Below are 25,944 nucleotides of genomic sequence, written 5' to 3' on the forward strand. Positions count from 1 at the left end.
GGAGGGGTATCGCCTTTTTATATTATATCTATATCATTTTGGGTTAAGTAACATGCCGCAATCACAAAAGAACTTATTCCAACCAAGGGCGGCATGGTGGCACAGTGGTAGCACTGCTGCCTCATAGTTAGTAGACCTGGGAAGTGAACCCGGTTCTCCTAACTGCGTGGAGTTTGCATGTTCTCCCTGTGTCTGTGTGAGTTTCCTCCGGGTGCTCCTGGTTTCCTCCCACAGTCCAAAGACATGCAGGTTAGGTGTATTGACGATCCTAAATTGTCCCTAGTGTGTGCTTGGTGTGTGTGTGTGTGCCCTGTGATGGGTTGGCGCCCTAACTGGGGTTTGTTTCCTGCCTTGCACCCAGTGTTCACTGGGAATGGCTCCAGCAGACCCCCGTGACTCTGTGTTAGGATATAGCGGGTTGGACAATGAATTATTCCAATCAGGGACCAAGCACCCCATGCTGGATAGACTCTCCTCTTCACATGTCTATACCATCCTAATTTCCTAACTTTCTCTCCTACTTATGTTATCCTTCTAATTGTCTCATTCATTATTCTGACCTTCTTTGTAACTGCACACATTCATCTCAACATTTTCATTTCTGCCACATCCATCTTCTCCTGCATGCCCATGTCTCCATACACCATTGTTGGCCTTACCATGGTCTTATAAACCTCTGATTACACAATACCTCTGATACCATTTTCCAATTGTTCCAACCACACTGCCCTCTGTGGGTTATCTCTGCATCCAGTTCTTCATCTTGAGCTACCGCTCATCCTAGATACACGTATCCGCCTTTTCAATAGCTCTTCCTGCAGGCTAACTTCTGAATCCTGATGATAACAATACCTCAAATGTTCTATATTCTTCTTCCTATTTTGTAATCAGTCTTCTGTATTCCAAAGCCCTTCTCCATTCTTCCAGCTTTCTCTCCATGTCCCCTTTTCTGGTACTACACAGCACAATGCCATTATCAAAAAGCTTACACCAAGGGAATTGGTCTTTTATTCCATGACTCAACACATCCATAACCAGACCAAAGAGGTCAGGACTCCAAGAAGATCCCTGGTGCAGACCTCCTCTAAATGGGGTCTCGTCTGTTGCCCCCTGGCTGCTTTTGACCCGAGTCCTCACTCGTTTATACACATCCTGGACAATCTTTACACACTTCTCTGGTCCTCCTTTCTCTCTCACGCACCTCCAGACCTCTTGATGTGACTCTCCATCATAAGCCGTCTTTAAATTAGCAAACATCACATGCAAACCTTTCTGTTTCTCTGGATGCTTCTCTATGAGTTGCTGCAATGCAAAGACTGCATAAGTCGGTCCTCTACTTGGCATAAACTCCAACTATGGGGGTCTCTTCTCTCAGCCTTCTCTCTATGATCCTTTCCCAAATCGTCTAATGTTTCCACAATTCTGAATATCGTCCTTTTCCTTACACATGGGTACAATCAAACTGCTCCCCCACTCCTCTCATATTCTCTTCTGGTAACAGATCTTCTGCATTAGATCCCACCACACATGTACACCTGCTTGTCCTAAACTCTTCCACACTTCTGCTGGTATGTCATTTGGTCCTGCTGATTTTGCATTCTTCCTTTACTTTCTCCCACCTTAATTTTGATACTAGCCCTTCATTTGGGACTCCATCCCCAAATATCCTCCTTGGATTTTCTGTATTTTATGGCTTTTCAAAATACCTCTTTCATCAATTCTTGATCCTCTCAGTTGCAAAGGAAAAAACTGCTGTATAAGGCATATAAGACTAATGACTGCAAAGAGAACCGTAGCGCGTATGAGAAAATGAGGGCAACCATTAAGAAGGATATCAGAGAGGCTAAATGACAGTTGGAGAGGAATATAGCAGATAAGGCGAAAGAAGACCCCAAGAGATTCTTTCAGTATTTTAGTAGTAAAAGAACAGTTAAGGAGGAGGTCAAGTTCATCAGGAATAGTAAAGGGGAATTAAAAGATACAGACAATGAAATAGCAGATGCCCTAAACTTACATTTTTCTGAGGTGTTTACAAGTGAACAAGTGGATAACCTCCCAGAGGTAAACGCAACTACTAAGGAGGTACTGAGGGATTTGGAAATTGTAGAGGGAGAAGTGCTGCTCAGATTAAATAAGATGAAATCAAACAAATCACCAGGCCCAGATAATATTTATCCTCGTGTTCTTCAGGAGGCTAGTGAGTACAGATAGAAACCCTTGACAAACATATTTTTAGGAAGTCACTGTGCACTGGAGAGATTCCGAAGAACTGGAAAATGGCAAATATCATCCCATTATATAAAAAGGGTGACCAGGCAGATCAGAGCAACTATAGGTCAGTAAGCTTAACAAGCATCACAGGAAAATTAATAGAAGGAATTATTAAGGATAAGATTGAGCAACACATGGCAAGGACAGGAGTTATTCTGAACAGACAGCATGAGGTCAGAAGAGGGAGGTCGTGTTGTACTAACATGTTGGAATTCTATGAGGAGGCAACAAAAGGATACGATCAAAGTGGAGCAGATGAGATTATTTATCTGGACTTTCAGAAAGCATTTGATGAGGTGCCACATGAGAGGTTGGGCATCAAGTTAAAAGAAGTGGGAGTTCAGGGTGATGTTTTTAGATGGGTGCAGAATTGGCTGAAACACAGGAAGCAGAGGGTGATGGTGTGAGGAACCTCATCAGAACTGGCTGATGTTAAGAGTGGTGTTCCACAGGGGTCAGTGCTAGGGCCGCTGCTATTTTTAATATATATAAATGATTTAGATAGGAATATAAGTAACAAGCTGGTTAAGTTTGCAGATGATACCAAGATAGGTGGATTAGCAGATAATTTGGAATCCGTTATATCATTACAGAAGGACTTGGATAGCATACAGGCTTGGGCAGATTTGTGGCAGATGAAATTTAATGTCAGTAAATGTAAAGTATTACACATAGGAAGTAAAAATATTAGGTTTGAATACACAATGGGCGGTCAGAAAATCGAGAGTACACCTTATGAGAAGGATTTAGGAGTCATAGTGGACTCCAAGCTATCAACTTCCCAACAGTGTTCAGAAGCCATTAAGAAGGCTAACAGAATGTCAGGTTATATAGCGCCTTGATGTGTGGAGTACAAGTCACAGGAGGTTCTGCTCAACCTTTATAACACACTGGTGAGGCCTCATCTTGAGTACTGTATGCAGTTTTGGTCTCCAGGCTACAAAAAGGACATAGCAGCACTAGAAAAGGTCCAGAGAAGAGCGACTAGGCTGATTCCAGGTCTACAGGGGTTGAATTATGAGGAAAGATTAAAAGAGCTGAGCCTTTACAGTTTAAACAAAAGAAGATTAAGAGGTGACATGATTGAAGTGTTTAAAATTATGAAGGGAATTAGTACAGTGGATCGAGACTGGTATTTTAAAATGAGCTCATCAAGAACACGGGGACACAGTTGGAAACTTGTTAAGGGTAAATTTCGCACAAACATTAGGAAGTTTTTCTTTACACAAAGAACGATAGACACTTGGAATAAGAGACCAAGTAGTGTGGTAGACAGTAAGACGTTAGGGACTTTCAAAACTCGACTTGATGTTTTCTTGGAGGAAACAAGTGGATAGGACTGGCGAGCTTTGTTGGGCTGAATGGCCTGTTCTCGTCTAGATTGTTCTAATGTTCTAATGTTCTTAGCCTTTGCTACTCTAAAAATCCTTCTCTCTCCTTCTCTTTTTTCCAGTTTTTCACGTAATTCTTCCATTGCATGTCCCTTGGCTCTCAGCACTGCCCTTTTTGCCTCCTAGTTTCTCTATCCTGTCTCCATCCCGTTGTCCTACATAACATAACTACCATGTTGTTCTTCTCCCACCACTGCTCCGCACTGTCACACGACTGCACTTCATTTCAAACGTTCTCCCTAAACCTCTTCCCAAGCCCTTCCTTTTCTAGTCCTCACCCCTTTATTCATGGTCCTGCTTGCTGACTCTTATCTTCCCGTACATCATGTGCTGTTCACACTTTCTCCATTTATGACCTTTGTGGTCCCCAGAAGCCGCTGCATCTCACCCAAACCCCTGACACAAAGGCTTGGACACAAGTTCACTAAAAGCAGATAGGTTTCTATTGTGGGAAACTCTTACAAAGGTAATTGTTTCACACCCCTCAGTCACAACTCTATATCTCTATCACTCTCTGTCATCTCTTCTTCCACTTCTCTCTCAAGCTTCACTCTCCTCCTCCTACTCCTGACTCTGGGTCCCGGAGTTGAGGTAGGCAGTTCCTTTTATATAAAATCCAGGAGTACTTCTGGTGTCCCAAAACTCTGGCCAAGGAGCACTTCGGCTGTAGCCTGATGAAGTGAGCTCACTAGTCTCTTCTGCACCCCCTGGAGGCACCCACGGAACTCAACAGGGCTGAGGCAATGATCTACAATTCCCAATGTGTCCTGTGGAAATTGGTGGTATTACTGTAACCCTGGGGTGCTGCCATCTAGTGTTCGCGAGAGACAATACCCTGTGCAAACTGCCTTACTCTGTCCTTCCTTGCCATGGACATCCTGGCCGGATAAGCATCTTGGTTCAGCTCTGGCCGGGATGCCAGTCCTCACGTGGCGTCCCTCACACCTTACAATCCAAGTGAATTTCTTTGACACATTAGAAAACCTACAGTCATGGTCAAAAGTTTTGAGAAATTAGTTGGTTTTCACCAAGTTTGCTGCTTCAGTGTTTTTAGATCTTTGTGCCAGATGTCTCCATGGTATACTGAAGTAGATTTACAAGCATCTCATATGTTTCAAAGGCTTTTATTGACAATGATATTAAGTTTATGCGCAGAGTTGCAGTGTTGGCCCTTCTCTCTTTTTCAAGACCTCTGCAATTTGCTCTGGCAGCCTGGCAATCAACTTCTGTGCCCAATTCTGACTGATGGCTGCCACCAATTCTTACAGAATCAATGCTTGGAGTTTGTCAGAATTGGTGGGTTTTGGTTTGTCCATCCGCCTCTTGAGGATTGACCACAAGTTCTCAATGGGGTTAAGGCCTGGGGAGTTTCCTGGCCATTGACCCCAAATGTCGATGTTTTGTTCCCCGAGCCACTTAGTTCTCACGTTTGCTTTATGGCCCTGTGCTCCATCATGTTGGTCACCAAGCTGTTCTTGGATGGTTTGGAGAAGTTGCTCTCTGAGCATGTTTTGGTCCCATTCTTCATTTAGGGCTCAGGATCGGGGGGCACCACCAGTGCAGAGCGTGCTCAGGAATGGCAACAGGCAGGTGTGAGTGAGGCAATGACTTTTGGAGGATGGCCTGCTGGGTGTCAAGAAGGGCAGCAAAGAAGCCAAGAAAAACATCAGGGACAGACTGATATTCTGGGATTGGGACTGCTGGGGTCAAGTCATTTTCTCTGATGAATCCCCTTTCCGATTTTTTGGGGCATCCAGAAAAATCCATGCCAACAGTAAAGCATCTTGAGACCATTCATGTTACGTGCGGTTGCTATTCAGCCAAAGCAGTGAGCTCACTCACCATTTGGCCTAACAACACAGCCATGAATAAAGAATGGGACCAAAACATCCTGTAAGAGCAACTTCTCCCAACCATCCAAGTACAGTTTGGGGACCAATATGATGGAGCACCGGGCTATAAGGCAAAACTGAGAACTCACATCAAAATTTGGGGTCCATGGCCAGGAAACTCCATACTGAGAGGCCGGTAGACAAACAAAAACCCACCAATTCTGACAAACTCTAAACATTGATGATGCAAAAATGGGCTGCCACCAATCAGGATTGGGCCCAGGAGTTGCAGAGGTCTTGACAAAGAAAGAAGGACCAACACTGCAAATCTTGACTCTGTGCTTGACATTCATGTCATTGTCAATAAAAGCCTTTGAAACTTCTGAAATGCTTGTAATTCTACTTCAGTACACCAGAGAAACATCTGAGAAAAAGATCTAAAAACACTGAAGCAGAAAACTTGGAGAATACCAAAACATTTGGCCATGGCTGTACTTGGCTTTCTCTTCCTACCTCAAGTAAATCACTTTATTTTTTATTAAATTCAGGACTGATATACACTGATACAGTGAGTTGCTTCACCCACCATATGACAAACCACCTCAGGATTTCAGATTAGGGCCTCAGTGCAGCCGTGCAATGGGTGACACTCAGCACAATACAGTTGTGCTTGAAAGTTTGTGAACCCTTTAGAATTTTCTAGATTTCTGTATAAATATGACCTAAAACATCATCAGATTTTCACTCAAGTCCTAAATGTAGATAAAGAGAAACTAGTTAAACAAATGAGACAAAAATATTATACTTGGTCATTTTATTTATTGAGGAAAATGATTGAATATTACATATTTGTGAGTGGCAAAAGTATGTGAACCTCACGGTTTAGCAGTTAGTTTGAAGGTGAAATTCGAGTCAATGGGATGTCAATCAGGTGTGAGTGGGCACCCTGTGTTATTTAAAGAACAGGATCTATCAAAGTCTGCTCTTCACAACACATGTTTGTGGAAGTGTATCATGGCACGAACAAAGGAGATCTCTGAGGACCTCAGAAAAAGAGTTGTTGATGTTCATCAGGCTGGAAAAGGTTACAAAACCATCTCTAAAGCATTTGGAGTCCACCAATCCACTGTCAGACAGATTGTGTACAAATGGAGGAAATTCAAGACCAGTGTTACCCTCCCCAGGAGTGGTCGACCAACAAAGATCACTCCAAGAGCAAGGCACACGTGTAATAGTCGGCGAGGTCACAAAGGACCCCAACTGAAGGCCTCTCTCACATTGGCTAATGTTCATGTTCATGAGTCCACCATCAGGAGAACACTCAACAATGGTGTGCATGGCAGGGTTACAAGGAGAAAGCCACTGCTCTCCAAAAAAACATTGCTGCTCGTCTGTAGTTTGCTAAAGATCACGTGGACAAACCAGAAGGCTACTGGAAGAATGTTTTGTGGACGGATGAGACCAAAATAGAACTTTTTGGTTTAAATGAAAAGCGTTATGTTTGGAGAAAGAAAAACACTGCATTCCAGCATAAGAACCTCATCCCATCTGTGAAGCATGGTGGTGGTAGTATCATGGTGTGGGACTGTTTTGCTGCATCTGGGCCAGGACGGCTTGCCTTCATTGATGGAACAATAAATTCTGAATGATATCAGAGAATTCGAAAGGAAAATGTCAGGACATCTGTCCATGAACTGAATCTCAAGAGAAGGTGGGTCATGCAGCAAGACAACGACCCTAAGCACACAAGTCGTTCTACCAAAGAATGGTTACAGAAGAATAAAGTGAATGTTCTGGAATGGCCAAGTCAAAGTCCTGACCTTAATCCAATCGAAATATTGTGGAAGGACCTGAAGCGAGCAGTTCATGTGAAGAAACCCACCAACATCCCAGAGTTGAAGCTGTTCTGTACGGAGGAATGGGCGAAAATTCCTCCAAACTGGTGTACAGAAATGATCAGAAGTTACCGGAAACATTTAGTTGCAGTTATTGGGGGGGTCACAGCAGATACTGAAAGCAAAGGTTCACATACTTTTGCCACTCTCAAATATGTAATATTCGATCATTTTTCTCAATAAATAAATGACCAAGTATAATATTTTTGTCTCATTTGTTTAACTGGTTTCTCTTTATCTACTTTTAGGACTTGAGTGAAAATCTGATGATGTTTTAGGTCATATTTATGCAGAAATATAGGAAATTCTAAAGGGTTCACAGACTTTCAAGCTCAACTGTACATAGCTAAATCAAGTCAGCCATTATTATTGCCCAATATGGCCACACTGAAAGCTCAAGGTCAAAACTGAACTCAGTATTTTGATAACACGGCACTATGGGGCAGACTTACCTGCAGATCATTGTGCTTCTCCCTGTTTTTAATCCAGATCTTGCCCTGTCCTTGAGGATCAATCAGCAGTGGATAACGAGAAGCTTTGGTCACAATGATGCCGTTTTGAATGGAGAGGTCATCGTTAGGAAGACCCTGCAGATTCCACTCACTGATTGTGGTGGTGTCAACCAGCATGCTTATGAGATTTATGTCCTGAAAGGTATCACACAAAACACTTACTAAGAAAACAGAATTACTAAAGATGTATAATTTGAAAGTTGCGCTTTTGGAAAACTAGACATCGATGTTTCTACACCAGCTTATTTTACAAATAGGAGAATGATATGACAAGGAGATGACATTACAGTGGAAAAACTAGCAAACAATGGAATTAACGAGTAAACCAGCAGCTGATGATGCATACTTCACTGTAAGGGATCTTATTGACACTCATCTCCTTCTTCCACAGCTGAATCAGAAGGTTTCTGTACTCCTGGTTGAAGGGACCCGAATAAGAAAGAAAACCAGTGGCTAAGAGGACGTCACCCACCAGTCGGATGATCTGACTTTGAAAGACTTTGCTGCTTTGTGTCCAACGAATCTGTGAGGAAGAAATACATAAGGCAAAGATTTCCATAAAGAACTGAAACAGTGCTGTGAAAAAGTATAGGCCCCTTTCAAAATCATGGAAAAGGTTTAACATGGAGTGTCATCTCATCTTCATTCAAACTTCTACTGTACTTATGGATATAAAATGCCCGAATGAACAAAAAGCATCCATTTGATACCTGTTCCATTTCTTTCATTAAAAAAAATAATCTAATGGTGGAGGGTGAAAATGTCATCTCTAATATATTAAACAAAAGTTCTACATTACTATAATCCAATGTTTTGTGTATACATTTACAGTTAATACAATTTAATTGATTTTAAATTACATTATATTTTACATTACAAATTACATCTTGCCTGAAGAAGCGGCTTCAGTTGCCACGAAAAGCCTGCATATTGGAATCATTTTAGTTAGCCAATTAAAGGTGTCAATTTGCTTGACTTCTCACTGAACTACAAATTAATTAATTTTACAATTAATATATTTTTTTTTTTATCAAGATACCATTAAACTAATCTAAAAATATAGCCAAGTTATTATTAGTTCACATAGTGAACATAGTTCACACTAGTGTTGCTTATTGCTATTACTGCTTGAAGAGTAGAAAACGTGCTGTGAAAAATGTATAGGCCTCCTTTCAAAATCTGGATAAGCTTTCAACACTGGATGTCATCTTATCTTCATTCAACCTCTACTTATAAGTATAAAGATTATGAACATTGTGAACAACACTGCACATCCTCTTTGTGACACACTGACACACAGTCAGCCAACAAATCATTCAGCAGAAGTGTATCAAGAAATGTGACTGGGGGGCTTCTTTATACCAACAGCAATACGCATGGCATAATACCTCACTGGGATTGTAATAGCCAAGTCTGAACTATTGTTTCTTTTGAATTATTCTTTCCTTAAAGAGTGTGTGAAAGTGTGTGTCTGTATATGTATTCGTTTACTTGCTTATAAACCTATTTATGTATTTATTAAAGAATTTCAGTAAAAAGACAAATATCCCCCTGGGGACAAATAAACTCTGTGTAGTACTGTACTCATCTCTTCACGCTCATATGAATTTCTCTTGGAGGTCTGGCTAACTTGTTCATCTGGCATTTTTATTTCAGATTATGAATAATTGCACACAGTTTTCTGTATCTTCCTGTCCGTTACATCTTGCTCTGTTACACATCAATAAAAGAGGCCTGCCTATCTATCTATTGTCACACACGTGCGATTAGGAGGGAGCTGAGTGGACCAAGTGGAGGTAATTACCCGCTCGGCCAGGGGGTGGCGGGGTGCACTAAACCTACCTCTGTTATCTCTGCAGGCCAAATACGGGAAAACTTGCCTGATTCAATGTCCCTTCTGGTTCAAAAAGGAGGCCATAATCCTGCCGACTACGCCACTGTGAAAATAGTAGCCTCAACACATGAAAAAAGGTTTGGAGCCGTCACCCGTAAAATGACCCTGGCTGCAAAAACGGCAAAGAGATAAGCTATGATGTGCTCTGGTTGAGTTCCAAAACTGAACTGATCTGGTTAGAAAAAGATGGCGGCTTTATAAGCCGAAAGCAGAAGTGATGTCATCTCGCCAGAACTGGAAGTGACATCAGTCTTGGCACCGGAACCGGAAGTGATGTCAGTCTGGGTGTTGGAACTGGAAGTGACGTTGGTTTGGGCGCCCGGAATCGGAAGTGAACATGCAGGTTTTCCCATATTTGGCCTGCAGAGATAACAGAAGTAGGTTTAGTGCACCCCCCCACCCCCTGGCCTAGTGGGTAATTACTTGGTCCACTCAGCTCCCTATCTATCTATCTATCTATCTATCTAAAAAGTGTCAGAAACCTCTTCAGGCATATCAGGAAGCCAGGTAAAGGTCAAGTGAACAACAAAGACAAGAATGTACCAGGAGTGATGTATGATAAAGAGATCAGCAGATATAGATAGATAGATAGATAGATAGATAGATAGATACTTTATCAATCTCCAAGGGGAAATTCACATAATCCAGCAGCAGCATACTGATACAAAAAATAATATTAAATTAAAGAGTGATAACAATGCAGGTAAAAACAGACAATAACTTTGTACAATGGTAACATTTACACGCCCGGATGGAACTGAAGAGTCGCATAGTGTGGGGTCTCCTCCTCAGTCTGTCAGTGTGTGTCACTGAAGCTGCTCCTCTGCCTGGAGATGATCCTGTTCAGTGGATGCAGTGGATTCTTCATGCTTGACAGGAGCCTGCTCAGCGCCCGTCGCTCTGCCATGGATGTCAAACTGTCCAGCTCCATGCCTACAATAGAGCCTGCCTTCCTCACCAGTTTGTCCAGGCGTCCCTCTTCTTTATGCTGCCTCCCCAGCACACCACCGCGTAGAAGAGGGCGCTCGCCACAACCGTCTCGTAGAACATCTGCAGCATCTTATTGCAGACGTTGAAGGATGCCAGCCTTCTAATGAAGTATAGTCGGCTCTGTCCTCTCTTACACAGAGCGTCAGTGTTGGCAGTTCAGTCCAATTTATCATCCAGCTGCACTCCCAGGTATTTTATAGGTCTGCACCCTCTGCACACAGTCACCTCTGATGATCACAGGGTCCATGAGGGGCCTGGGCCTCCTAAAATCCACCACCAGCTCCTTGGTTTTGCTGGTGTTCAGGTGTAGGTGGTTTGAGTTGCACCATTTAACAAAGTCCTTGATTAGGTTCCTGTACTCCTCCTCTTGCCCACTCCTGATGCAGCTTATGATAGCAGTGTTGTCAGTGAACTTTTGCACATGGCAGGACTTGGAGTTGTATTGGAAGTCCGACGTATGTTGGCTGAACAGGACTGGAGAAAGTACAGTCAAGTGCGGCGCTCCTGTGCTGCTGACCACAATGTCAGACCTGCAGTTCCCGAGACGCACATATTGAGGTCTGTCTGTAAGACAGTCCATGATCCATGGCACCAGGTATGAATCTACTCCAATCTCTGACAGCTTGTACCTAAGGAGCAGAGGTTGGATGGTGTTGATGGTGCTAGAGAAGTTGTCACGTACACAATTTCCATAAAAGAATAAGAGCTGAACTTAAGAGATGTCGAAGTACAAGAATGTAGTAGAATGAGACTTCAAATTTGGGAATGTAAGCTGGCTAAGCTCTCTGCTGAAAACATCTCATGTCTTTTACCCAATCCGAGTAAATATTCAGATGGTGTAAGCCAATGAACCAATCAAAGTAAATGTCAGGCTAGGTTAGGCACTGTAATGTAAATTCAGTTATCAATAAATATGAGCTTCTCTGTCTCTGTTCTGTGACCATTTTTGTTGAAACCTCTGCTAGTGGAATTTTTTCCCTTTGCAGACCGCGGTAACATTGTGTTCCTTCTTCATGAACAAAAATGAAAGACACATGAAAAAGTTTCCTCTTGTCTGGTTTCTGACTCAAATAGGTCCTTTCTTTAATATATTTCCAATTTATTTCTTCCACATCTTAAGGGGCGAGAGCAGATGAACCCAATAAATAGTGTGGCCCAATGGTCAAGGTTTTTGACTTCAGACCTTGAGGTTGTGGGTTCAAATCCTGCTACTGACCCTACACAAGTCACTTCACCCACCTGTGCTCCAACTGGAAAAGAAACGAAATGTAACCAATTGTATCTCAAATGTTGTAAGTCGCTTTTGATAAGGGCGTTGGCCAAATATGTAAATGTTAACATTCCTGGTTAGTCTCACAAACTTGATGATGATACACCTGCCATCATGTTCTGCCACTTCTTATGAATTGTGTGATTAGGTTTAACATGAAGTTTTCATGTTAAAACATTTCATCTGCAGTTAAAGGACAGTTCTGTTCTGAAACCACGTTATGGAAGCCAAGTGTGAAACTGAAAAGCTGACTGTTACAATATGGCATCTATTGAACGCTATTGTCGATCGTGAGATTTGTCATCCTACCTTCTCTCCACCCAAGCCTTCAATGAGAGTCGTGGCGTTGCTCATCTTTCTCCGGCAGGCTTCGGCGTCATCCAGGAGGGTCTGCTTCTCATTTCTAGCCGCATTGTACATGGCCTGCACTTCATCGAGCTCCTTCTGCTTGTCATCGAGTTGCTGCTGAGCGTTATTCAGCTCTGTCTGGGCTACGCCAAGCCTCGCCTCTTGTAACTTCAGGTTCGCCTGAGATTAAAAAAAAAGATGGTCGAACTGAGTTTTAGAATTCTAAGATGAATTCAAAGGCACGCAGAAATGCACACAATGACCGTAAACACTGAAGAATGGCCGCAATAATAAGAACTGAGTTTTCTCAACTGTGCAAATGGAGGAGAGGCTTGTTGAACGTTGAGAGCAAAACATTCTGTCTGGCCATTCAGAAAAATAAAGGTGGCAGCTCAACTCCATATATCTGGTAAACAGTTTTTCTGGCACAGCGTTAATGATGGAAGTTCAAGTTGACAGCCTTCGAAAAAAATCAGAAGTGATCTTGTGATCACATTAGATTAGACTAGATCAAACTAGATTAGACTAGATCAGATTAGATTAGATTAGATCCAATTAGATTAGCCCTGCCCAGGGTTTGTTTCCTGCCTTGCCCTGTGTTGGCTGGGATTGGCTCCAGCAGACCCCCGTGACCCTGTAGTTAGGATATAGCGGGTTGGATAATGGATGGATGGATGGATGGATAGTTAAGATTAGACTAGATTAGATTAGATTAGATTAGATAAATTTAGTTTAAATTTTATTTTTCTCCAAGGGAAATTAAAAATTTATAGAAACCTCAAAAATTAAATAAATAAATACATGCATACATACATGCATAATATAAATACATAAAATAAAAAACAAAGAACAACTCCCTCAAATACACATAAAAACTTCTGGCTTGGATAATCAAGATTTGCTGCTCTCAACAATTAGAATAACTGTGATAAAGGTAAGACATATTTTGGTTAGTAAGTGGCATAGCTGACGACCCCTACATGTTTGTTAATGTTGGTGATAAAGAGTCCACGTGTACAGAATCTTATGTTGAATAACGCTAACTGACTGGCAATTATCACCACTTGAGACTTTGTCTGGCTAGGACGTCTGTATACACGTGTGTGTAGTTGTGTCCGGTATGGAATATTGTGGAGTGACTGCACCACTTGAGGCTTTGTTTAATTAGGATCGCTATGTGTATGTATTAGTCTTTGTGAGAGAATAAAGAGAACAATCAAGTGATAATACAGTTATTTAGGGGTAATATAGTTGTATTAGATTAGATTAGATTAGATTAGGTTAGATAAGATTACATTAAATTTTATTTTTATCCAAATGGAAATTAAAAATTCATAGAAACTTCCAAAAATAAATCAATAAATAAATACATGTATACAGTGGTCTATGGCCGGCTTGTCATCACGGCCAATACCCCGAGGTCGCCAGATGGAGCTCTCCCTGCAGCATGGAGGTGCCCCGGATGCCAGCAGGGAATCATGGATTATGGAGTTTTCCTTTACAAACCTGCTGGATACCCCAGGGGCCAACAGAGGACGCTGCAGAGAGGCCCAGAGAGTCATATGTGCCCTATAACCCGGAAGTGCGTCATAGGCAAAGCGACAGCAGAAGTGACATACTTCTGGGATGAAGAAAAGGACTTTTGATCTGACCCGGAAGTGATAAGGATCACATGAACTGGGGACTGGAACACTTCCGGGTCAGGGACTATAAAAGGACTGTGACAGCTTCCTGACGGGGAGCTGAGCTGGGTGGTAGGAGGGCAACGCGTCTGGGAGTGGTGGAGAGTTTATTAGTGTGATTATTGTGTATTTAATTAGTATTGTGGAGGATAGGGTGCTCTGTGCACTGTTGTTAATAAATATAATCTACTTTTGGACTTTTACTTGGTGTCTGGAGTCTTGGACAGGGGTTCAAGGGAACGATAGCGCCCTCTATCTGTCACAATACATACATGCATTATATAAATACAAATACACATAAAAACGTCTGGCTTGGATAATCAAGATTTGCTGCTCTCAATACCCGGCTTGTAAACTACCAGTCAATAGTTTTAAAACACCTCGGTTTTTCTTCAAATTTAACCAGATGAAATGCAATGAATGGCCTAAAATGGTGAAAAGGTAAGTAGTAGACTGGCGGAGGTTTAAATTGAAAGTTTAGGTTAGCAAAAACTCAGAATATTACAAATGAGCCTTCTTCAGGGAACAACTAATTGGTTCCAACCAACAGATTTTCCGCAGCAATGAAAGTAAATTAAGCTTGCAAGTTGAAACAAACAATTTGCACAGGTGTCCAAACTTCTGTTGATTACTTTAAAACGCACTGTCTGTCTTTAAGCTTTCGTTTTCGGCCAAACGGTTCTTCTGATGGGGTGTAACTTGGGCACCTTCCATCAGTGGTGACTGCGGTGCTACTAGGTGAATACGGGAAATTTTAATACATCCCATTTTAGTCTTCTATATTTGTCAAAGTATTTTATATTCTCAGATGTTACAGCTGTAGGCAGCAATCCGATCTTTTAGAATCACCATTTGATGTTTCTCAAGTTTGCAGCTTGTCAGGACGGCGGCTGAGGTGGGTCAGTGGACAGGTCTGCATTGACAGCAACATTTCTTCCGTTTAGCTTAAAAATTCATTCAGAAATGTATGGTACCAAACCAGAGTCCACACCTTAACATTACTAATAAATAATATTAATTAATTATATTAAAACAGTAATAATTCTGAATAAAAACAAGAAAGAAAGCTTCTGTAATGGCAGGGATATGGTGAGGCACCCAGAAGTAGTTTAATAGGAGATGTGAATAAGGATGCAAGGAGTAGAGTTGGTGAAGATGGATGAGTTTCAATACTTGGGGTCAACAGTACAGAATAATGGGGACTGTGGAAAAGAAGGTGAAGAAGAGAGTGCAGGCAGGGTGGAGTGGGTGGAGAAGAGTGTCAGGAGTGATTTGTGACAGATGGATATCAGCAAGAGTGAAAGGGAAGGTCTACAGGACGGTAGTGAGACCAGCTATGTTATATGGGCTGGAGACGGTGGCACAGGAGACAGAGCTGGATGTGGCAGAGTTAAAGATGCTAAGATTGGCGATGGGTGTGACAAGGATGGACAGGATTAGAAATGAGGACATTAGAGGGTTGGCTCAAGTTGGATGGTTGGGGGACAAAGTCAGAGAGGCGAGAATGCTTTGGTTTGGATGTGCAGAGGAGAGATGCTGAGTATATTGGGAGAAGGGTGTGTGAACTTTGCCCGACACAGACAGGCGGACATCTTGTTTAAAACACCACCACACGTTTATTATACAAAATATTTACAATAATAGGTCACTAAGACCCCAGCCAATGGTCACTCAGACCTCAGTCACGTGCACAAACCCCAAAACAGTCACAGTCCTGGCCACAATGCCTTGTCTTCGGGCCGCCTCCACAACTCCTCTTGCCTCGCCGCCCTTCCACCCACTCTAGCCTCGAATGAATGGAGACGGCCCCTTTATAGAGGACCCAGATGAGCCCCAGGTGTTCCGGCAATCTTCTGTTGGCCACGCCCCAGCGTGGAGGAAGTGCCGGCTGTCCTCCTGGCTGCTCTCCGGGCGCCGTCATAACTCTTCCCCCCAGCACTTCCTGGTGTGGCGGAAGTGCTGGGGTAACAGGTCCCCAAGGCACTGGGGCGCCTCCTGGTGGTGACCACGGGCCCCTACAGGGAAAGGCTTCCATGCCCTTGACCCGTGGCCCCCAAAGCGACCCGGAAGGCAAACCCCACGTGATCCAGGCAGGGCTCTGACCCTCTTCCGGTCCCTCCTGGCGCCCGGCCGGGTCATGGCCCCTGGCAGCCCTGACAGGTGCTAAGGATAGAGCTGCCAGGGAAGAGGAGAAGAGGAAGACCTAAGAGAAGGTTTATGGATGTGGTGAGAGAGGACATGCAGGTGATGGGTGTAACAGAACAAGATGACGAGGACAGAAAGATATGGAAAAAGATGATTCGCTGTGGCGACCCCTAATGGGAGCAGCCAAAAGAATAAGAAGAAGAAGAAGAATGAAAAGTCATCAGGGAATCACATGAGCATGTAATAAATAATCCCACAGTTTGACACCCTCAGAGGCAGCCATAATCAGTAACGACAGTCATTAAATGTGACATCTTGGCGAGTAGAACTTGAGTTAACTCATGTAGTGTGACACTCTTCCTAACCCTCAATATTTTTAATGGCATTCATTGACCCCTTTAGATACTTTTTTCTTGACAAATTTATCTTTATATTCTAAATTTCATTTGCTTTGAATTAACTTTACCTTAAGTGGAAGGACCTCTTTGTTTATTCCAAAAAAGTCGGCCATAGCTAGGGTCCACGAGCAGAGACCGGCCACATTTCCACAGACTTTTTTTGCTGTTTCAAAGTTGTAGTCCTCCATTAACAGGTAAGGTGTAAGTAATTCAACCACTTCTCCCGTAATGGTATCCTAAGAAGGAAAACAAATATGGTAGATTGTAAAGACACATAAAATTAATTACAGTGTACACGTAATCAGTAATTATAACTCATCTCTCTATTATAAAAGAAAATCTTAAGACGAGACAAGACTATTGCCAAGAGATTTTCTCAGGTGGGCTCCGCCCTCTTCTCAACCATTTACGGTTAACGGCCCACATCCGCGGTCCTCTCGCCTCTCATTCGTGTGAATGCTTTTGACAGACACGGTTTCTCCTCTCTCAGCACTTATAAATTTTTACATTTTCCTCACTTTAAGTTCCCAACTAAAGAAGACGAATTATGTCCAAATCTTATTGAAGAATTTTATCCCGAATGGTTATCAACAGAAGAAATGAGTACACGGGCAATCCTAGCACCGAGAAACGATGAAGTCAAATGAATTAACACGAAAATTGTTGATCGGTTACACAGCAAATTGGTTAAATGCATATCAATAGACTCTGCTGAAACATGGGCTATGCAATTGGACAAGATTAGTTGTACTCAAAATTGTTTAAACAATTCTAACATGTAAAAATTTAACAGGCCACAAGAAAGGTAATGTAGTACATACACCGCGGATAACATTAGACACCAAAGGAGATCTTGATATGCCATTTGTATTAAAACATTTACAGTTTCCTGTTAGGATTAGGATAGTTTTTGCTATGACAATTAACATATCACAGGGACAAACATTAGAAAAAGTCAGTTTATTTATTAGACAGAAAGAAACGAAATTCACTCACAGGCAGTTAAACGTTGCGTTGTCACGATGTAAGTCCAAACATGGAATCAAAATTCAATGCCATACTGAAGAAAAGTTAATTCAAAAAATTGTTTTTGCTGAAGTAAAAGTGTAAATTTAAAAAGTATTTGCATGTTAATTTCAAAGCCAAACAGAATAAAAACTTATAACAAGACGAACAACTTTAACGCAACATGAAACATAATTTTCTTTCAATTTATTACGTTTTACTATTTTTTACTATGGTTAATTACTCGCTGTAATGTAAAATAGTTTGTTCTATTATGCATATGTAACAATTCCCATGAAAATAACAATCTGTTTAAATTGTACTGTATATCCACTTCCCCATATAAGAGCGGCAGAGCCATGAAGAGGCTAGCACATAGCGCTCGTCCAGGGGTTGGCGAGCAAAGCGAGCAGGGAGCCCCCTAGTAGGAATAAGAAAATCAAAAAAGAGATGTCCTAAATATCTTTTTGGTTTCTCCTCGACAGCAATAAGATCAGAAAGAAACAAAATGGAGACATTGTCTCATGTGTCCTGCGTCTCAGATTTTTCTCCTGAGTACTTTACCCTGGTATTCTCACAAGGGTGAGTTTCTGGGAAGATCTTAGCAAAGTCACAAAATGGACTCAGATCTGCCAAATAGTTGACTTTGTTTTTTAAGTATGTGCATTATGTGCTCTGTAATATACACTGAAATGAATTGACAGTCACTTCACTAAAATTACAAAATTGTAGTGTAGTCCTTACTTCAAAAAAGTATTATTAGTTGCTGTAATTTATATTGAGGTTGACCAATTAGGTCATACTCATTCTGGAAGAAAAGGCAGGCTGTGTGACATAGTGGTTAAGACTTTGGGCTTCAAACCCTGAGGTTGTGGGTTAAAATCCCACTACTGACACCACTGTGTGACCCTGAGCAAGTCATTTAGATAGATAGATAGATAGATAGATAGATAGATAGATAGATAGATAGATAGATAGATAGAGTGAAAGGCACTATATAACAGATAGATAGATAGATAGATAGATAGATAGAGTGAAAGGCACTATATAACAGATAGATAGAGTGAAAGGCACTTATAATAGATAGATAGATAGATAGATAGATAGATAGATAGATAGATAGATAGATAGATAGATAGATAGATAGATAGATAGATAGAGTGAAAGGCACTATATAACAGATAGATAGAGTGAAAGGCACTATATAATAGATAGATAGATAGATAGATAGATAGATAGATAGATAGATAGATAGATAGATAGATAGATAGATAGATACTTTATTAATCCCAAGGAGAAATTCCCATACTCCAGCAGCAGCATACTGATAAAGAACAATATTAAATTAAAGAGTGATAACAATGAAGGTATAACAGACAATAACTTTGTATAATGTTAACATTTACCCCCCCCAGGGGTCGCATAGTGCGGGGTCTCCTCAGTCTGTCAGTAGAGCAGGATGGTGACAGCAGTCTGTCACTGAAGCTGCACCTCTGTCTGGAGATAATCCTGTTCAGTGGATGCAGTGGATTCTCCATGATTGACAGGTGTCTGCTCAGAGCCCGCCGCTCTGCCACGGATGTCAAACTGTCCAGCTCCGTGTCTACAATAGAGCCTGCCTTCCTCACCAGTTTGTCCAGTTGTGAGGCGTCCTTCTTCTTTATGCTGCCTCCCCAACACACCACCACGTAGAAGAGGGCGCCGCCACAAATCGTCTGATAGAACATCTGCAGCATCTTATTGCAGATGTTGAAGGACACCAGCCTTCTAAGGAAGTATAGTCGGCTCTGTCCTCTCTTACACAGAGCATCAGTATTGGCAGTCCAGTCCAGTTTATCATCCAGCTGCACTCCCAGGTATTTATAGGTCTGCACCCTCTGCACAGTCACCTCTGATGATCACACGGTCCATGAGGGGCCTGGTCCTCCTAAAATCCACCACCAGCTTCTTGGTCTTGTTGGTGTTCAGTTGTAAGTGGTTTAAGTCGCATCATTTAACAAAGTCCTTGATTAGGTTCCTATACTTCTCCTTCTGCCCACTCCTGATGCAGCCTACGATAGCAATGTCGCCAGTGAACTTTTGCATGTGACAGGACTCCGAATTGTATTGAAAGTCCGATGTATGTTGGCTGAACAGGACCGGAGAAAGTCCAGTCCCCGGCGGCATTCCTGTGCTGCTGACCAGAATGTCAGACCTGCAGTTCCCGAGACGCACATACTGAGGTCTGTCTGTAAGATAGTCCACGTTCCATGCCATGAGGTATGAATCTACTCCCATCTATGTCAGCTTGTCCCTAAGGAGCAGAGGTTGGATGGTGTTGAAGGCACTAGAGAAGTCCAGAAACATAATTCTTACAGCACCACTGCCTCTGTCCAAGTGGGAGAGGGATCGGTGTAGCATATAGATGATGGCATCCTCCGCTCCCACCTTCTCCTGGTATGCGACCTGCAGAGGGTCGAGGGCATGGCAGACCTGTGGCCTCAGGTGGGGAAGCAGCAGCCGCTCCATGGTCTTCATCACATGTGACGTCAGAGCGACAAGCCAGAAGTCATTCAGCTCACTAGGACGTGATACCTTTGGAACTGGGGTGAGGCAAGATGTTTTCCAAAGCCTCGGGACTCTCCCCTGTTCCAGGCTCAGGTTGAAGATATGCTGTGGAGGACTCCCTAGCTCCAGCGCACAGGCCTTCAGCAGTCGTGGCGATACTCCATCTGGACCCGCTGCTTTGCTGGGATGAAGTCTCCTCAGCTCTCTGCTCACCTGGGCTGCTGTAATTGTGGGTGGGGATGTCTCTTCTATGCTGGTATCAGCAGAAGGATTATTGGAGGGTGCAGTACTCCGAGGTGAGAGTGAGTTAGGGTGGTCAAACCTGTTAAAGAAGTTGTTAATTTGGTTTGCTCTCTCCACGTCTCTATCTTGATGGTGGCAACCCACTACGAGCTGCAGCTAGTGATGATCTTCATCCCATCCCACAATTCCTTCATGCTGTTATTCTCCAACTTCTGCTCCAGGTTTCTCCTGTACTGCTCCTTCAATGTCCTGAGCTGGACTCGGAGTTCCTTCTGCACGCGCTTGAGCTCATGCTGATCACCACCTTTAAAAGCCCTTTTCTTCTGGTTCAAAAGGCCTTTGATGTCACTTGTAATCCATGGCTTGTTGTTAGCATAGCAGCGTACTGTTCTTACTGGAACTACAATGTCCATACAGAAGTTGATGTAGTCAGTAGTACAGTCAACAGCCTCTTCAATGTTCTCACTATGTGACCCCAGCAGGTTATCCCAGTCCGTAGTTCCAAAGCAGCCTCTCAGAGCCTGCTCTGCCTTAGGGGACCACTTCCTGAATGATCGTGTGGTTGTAGGTAGCGCCTTCACTCTTGGTTTGTAGTGAGGCTGAAGCAGGCCCAGGTTATGATCTGCTCTCCCAAGCGCAGGCAGCGGGGTGGCGCTGTATGTGTCTTTAATGTTTGCATACAGTAGGTCGATAGTCCTATTTCCCTGGGTGTTACAATCCACATACTGGGAGAAGGCCTGAATATAATGGTTGGTAGATGCAGAAGTGGAGTATGTGAAAGGGGAAAAGGGTTGAAATGTACGTTTTCATAAGTTAATTTAAGTTACACCATCAGTCTTGTTACCTTTTTGCACTCCCATGGGGCATCTATTTTTCCTTTTCTTTCAATCAAAATTATAAGGGGATTCCAGTTGTCACCCCAACCCTTTTCCCTTCTTTTGTCAACTTCATTACCACATAATTATTTGTGAGATCATTCAGTACGCAGACCACGGATATCACTCCCTAGCAACCAAGTAACAACCCATCTACAATCTCTTAAGAAATGTGCCATTCATGAAATTCAAAATTGTGTCACGGAAGGATGCAAACACAATCTAACACCGTTACTACAGTATAAAGATAAATGGGAAAAATGGATTCAGTGACCTTGAAGAAGTATTTAAAAAATAAAAAGAATGCATAAACAAATGCCAACCATGACACTTACCTTTGGAAAATTCAGTAACATATTGAGGAATCCAGAAAAATTCATCAGCTTCAAGGCCTCCGCCCATGAGGGTCTGTTACAAGGCCGCTCAGGGTCCGCAGTGACCGTGTCGAGTCTCCTCTGAAACAGCAGCAGCACGCAGTCCATGATGCGCATGATCAGGTGAGGGGGCTTACCGAGCTTCCTCACGGTGGCAATATCGGTGGGTTTGATGGTCTGAAGAAAAGAAGAAATATGCAAGGGTCAAGTATTATTTTGACTGCACTGCAATGTTATTCTTCCTGCTCTTTCTCTTTATCACCCAAGGTGGAGGTTAGAAGCATGTGCTGATAGTGTATTGCCGCATCCACCACATGACAAATCAACTCAGGATCCCCAGAGTAGGCCCGAGTGCAGCCATGCAACGGGTGACACCTCAGCACCCCACTAGTTCAGATGGAATGGAACCAGTGGGTGTTTTATTTATTTTTTCTGGAGTGCCAATCTTGCCACCAACCCCCAGGTTTTTTCCTGCAGGATGGAGGGCCTACATGCAGGGCTGGATTCAGATTAACATCATGCCAGAGAGCGGATCAGCGAGCGGAAGTAGAGAGCGGCGGCATCTCCCACAGGCACGTAGCCTTTCGCAAACACCCGAGCAAGTTCACCTGTGGTAAAGCCGGCAGCTGACCAGTAAAAATAACCGCAGTGAGAAATTAAAGTCGATCGCTCAGCGGGTGGTGGAAACTTAAAGCAACGGTGATTCAGCTGAACACGGAAACTGCCGAAGCACCTATAAAACGACAAAGATGACTTCAACACTTAATGTAAGTTCTATCTGCTCTCTGCCCATCGGGGGCACGTTTATATGTTGTGTGTCCTGCAGTATGTACAGCTCAGGTTTTCCGGCCGACAGTGCAGATAGCTTCACCTGCCAAAAATGTTTAGTTAATTTAGAGTTGGTCGGGAAAATACGAATTGGAGGACCGCGTTAGGAATCTGATAGCGATTAGGCAAACCGAAAATTGGATCGACTCGGTTTGTTTAGACAATTCGGCTACATCTGATTCGCTTCAGTCTCTCCAGGTCCCACTGTAGTCAGTGCGAGCCGAAATCAGCAGCACCAATTCAGCCACAGGGCAGTGGGTAACAGTAAGACGGGGTCTAAGAATCCAAAATTTAGTCCCCCAGCACCCAGGTCACCAATTCGGACCCAGAACAGATTCTCAGCTCTCCAGCGCCTGTGGAAACTGAGAATAATAAAGTGCTCATAATTGGCGATTCCATAGTGCGGAATGTTAGAATTCCAAACTATGTTAAACCAGCAGTTAATGTTAAGTGCCTTGCAGGGGCCAAGATTTCTGGCATAAAGGCCGCATTGGACCGTGTTGCCGATGAAGTATCTACCTTATTGCTGCATGTCGGCACTAATGATATTTATTTACAGCAATCTGAGGTATTAAAGCGAACTTCATCTCTATGCACCAAAGCTAAAACAAAATGTCGGAATTTAATTGTATCTGGTCCCTTACCAAGATTATATAGAGGGATGTGATTTATAGCAGATTGCATTCCTTTCACTGCTGGCTAGAAACCTGGTGTGCAAATAAAAGCATAGCATTTGTGAACAATTGGGATGATTTTTGGGAAAGGCCTGGATTTTTCAGAAGAGATGGTCTTCATCCTAACTGGAGGGATCTTATGTATTATCCCAAAATATGGCAGCAAAACTGCCTGGTTGACTGATTAGAGCACCATCCAGGCCGCAGTCATGTGATCTTAAATCACAGGCTGTTCTTTATCCCACCTGTTATTTTCCTGAAGCTGTTACCCATAATCCCTGTTGTGGGGCATCCAGTAAATTTAGTCTTGATACAAACCATAAATTAATTGATAACCAAAAATAAGGTGTATAATTAGACCAAGGGATAAAACCAGACACTCCACCAGGGGCATCTGTAATAGAAATTTAATTCAAATTAAAAAAAAATATATCAGCAGTTCAGAAAGAACCATGCAGTTTTAAATGCTGTTTATTGAACATTCGCTCTCTTGGCACTAAAGCTGTTTTGGTAAATGATATATATTAAGTACAAAATCTGATCTGTGTCTTCTTACTGAAACCTGGCTTAGTAAATGTGACACTGTTCCCTAGCTGAGGCGTCACCAGATGGATACTCGTTCCTTCATAAGTCTAGAGATTCTGGTCGAGGAGGAGGCCTTGGAATAATTCATTGTAACAAAATGCAAATCACTCCTAAAAATTTAGGCAACTTTACATCCTTTGAGGCATTCATTTTAAATATTAAAACAGATTCCAACACAATTATAGTGCTAGTCTACAGACCACCAGGGCCATATTCATTGTTCATGACTGAATTTAGCAACCTTCTGTCTGATTTGGCTATAAATTATGATCACGTAGTTCTGATGGGGATTTTAATGTACACATTGATGTGGAAACTGACACTTTTAGCAAATGTTTTACTTATTTGTTAAATTCAGTAGGATTTTGTCAGATTGTCAAAGGTCCAACTCATAATCATAACCATACATTAGATTTAATTATAACTTACAAAGTTGAAATTCAAAATTTAAATATTACTCCATTAAATGTAGTTATTTCCGATCACTTCTTAATTACATTTGATTTAGTTCTGCCCATGCCAGCACTCGCAGATTAAAACAAAGACAGTGCGACATCTAGATTGTAATTCTGCTTCAAAATTTATAGATACCTTGAGTAAGTCGAGTGTAATTGTGGAAAACCATTTAGATCAGTTAACATCAAATGTAAACGTGGAAAACAATTTAGATCAGCTAATATCACATTATAATGTGACCTTGAGAGATGCTCTGGACACAGTGGCTCCCCTAAAACAAAAGTGATCAAAGCACATAGAAACTCTCCCTGGTTTAATGAAAATACTCGAGCTCTTAAATTAGAGTGTCGAAAACTGGAGCGCAGATGGAGAACAACAAAGCTACATGTCTTTCAAATTGCATGGACAGAGAGTGTTAATAAATATAAAAAGCCCTCTTTAAAGCTCGCTCAGAATACTATTCTACATTAATAGATAGCAATAATAAAAATCCTAGGGTACTTTTAGAGCAGTGGCTAAATTAACAAATGGGAATTCAGATCAACAGTGCAAAATACCAACAGATATTAGCAGTACAGACTTTATGAACTTCTTCAATGAGAAAATTAAAAATATAAGATCCCAGATCTCAGCATCACAGTACAAACCAAATACTAGCTTAGCAGACCCTGCTCACATTGCATTCAGCACTTTAATAATTTTAATCCTGTAACTCACCAGGAAGTCTTAACTTTAATTACTAAAATGAAGCCCACTACTTGTTCCCTAGATCCAGTGCCAACAAAACTAGTAAAAGTGCAATGGATGTTCTTGCAGCCTATTCTAACCATTATCAATAGTTCATTACTGCATGGCACAGTACCTGATGCACTAAAAGTGTCAGTCATTAAACCTTTACTTAAAAAGTCAGACCTAGACCCACACATACTAAATAACTATAGGCCTATTTCAAATTTACCATTTCTCTCTAAAATACTAGAAAAGTAGTCGCCAGTCAGCTTCAGTCACACCTTACGCATTACAATTTATTTGAGAAATTCCAGTCTGGCTTTCGCACTGGTCATAGTACAGAAACGGCACTAACACGGGTTGTAAATGACATTCTGATATCCTCTGATGAAGGAAATTCCACTGTAATTATGTTGTTGGACTTAAGTGCAGCATTTGACACCATTGACCATTCTATTTTACTGCACAGGCTAGAAAACGATGTTGGGCTTACAGGCCCGTGCTCGCTTGGTTCAGTTCTTATTTATCAAATCGATTCCAGTATGTACAGAAATGTGCTGACAGTACTCCATCATTATACACAGAAGTTCAATATGGTGTCCGCAGGGCTCAGTACTGGGACCTTTACTGTTTTCACTTTACATGCTTCCACTGGGATCTCTCATTAGGAAACATAATGTTAATTTTCACTGTATGCAGATGACACCCAGTTATACCTTTCATTTAAATCAAATGAAGTTTCTCCGATGTTGTCTTTAATTAGTTGTGTTAGTGAATTAAAGGAATGGATGAATGAGAACTACTTGTCTTTAAATACAGATAAAACAGAGATGTTAATTGTTGGAGGGAATGACGCTGATCACAGCAATATTTTGTCGTCATTTAACTCAGTTGGAATCCCAATTAATTTTACTGAATCAGCCCGCAATCTAGGAGTTATCTTTGACTCTAGCATGTCATTTAAAGCATATTACAAAGTCGTCCAAAACATGTTTTTCCA

At 42.1% G+C, this 25,944-nt stretch overlaps 1 protein-coding gene across 1 annotated transcript in view; it reads right to left on the reverse strand.

Moving 5' to 3' along the window:
- LOC120529938 (dynein heavy chain 5, axonemal-like) overlaps window positions 1–25,944 on the reverse strand; it is a 331,615-nt gene that overhangs the window by 60,614 nt on the left and 245,057 nt on the right. Inside the window, exons 56-60 of the mRNA XM_039754147.1 lie at window positions 21,634–21,849; window positions 16,697–16,864; window positions 12,365–12,583; window positions 8,248–8,424; window positions 7,842–8,036 (exon numbers count right to left, since the gene is read on the reverse strand). Of these exons, the coding sequence (XP_039610081.1) occupies window positions 7,842–8,036; window positions 8,248–8,424; window positions 12,365–12,583; window positions 16,697–16,864; window positions 21,634–21,849 (975 nt within the window). The remainder of the gene's footprint in view (window positions 1–7,841; window positions 8,037–8,247; window positions 8,425–12,364; window positions 12,584–16,696; window positions 16,865–21,633; window positions 21,850–25,944) is intronic.

The sequence above is a fragment of the Polypterus senegalus genome, chromosome 5 (assembly GCF_016835505.1).
Source record: "Polypterus senegalus isolate Bchr_013 chromosome 5, ASM1683550v1, whole genome shotgun sequence".
Taxonomy (NCBI): Eukaryota; Metazoa; Chordata; class Cladistia; order Polypteriformes; family Polypteridae; genus Polypterus; species Polypterus senegalus.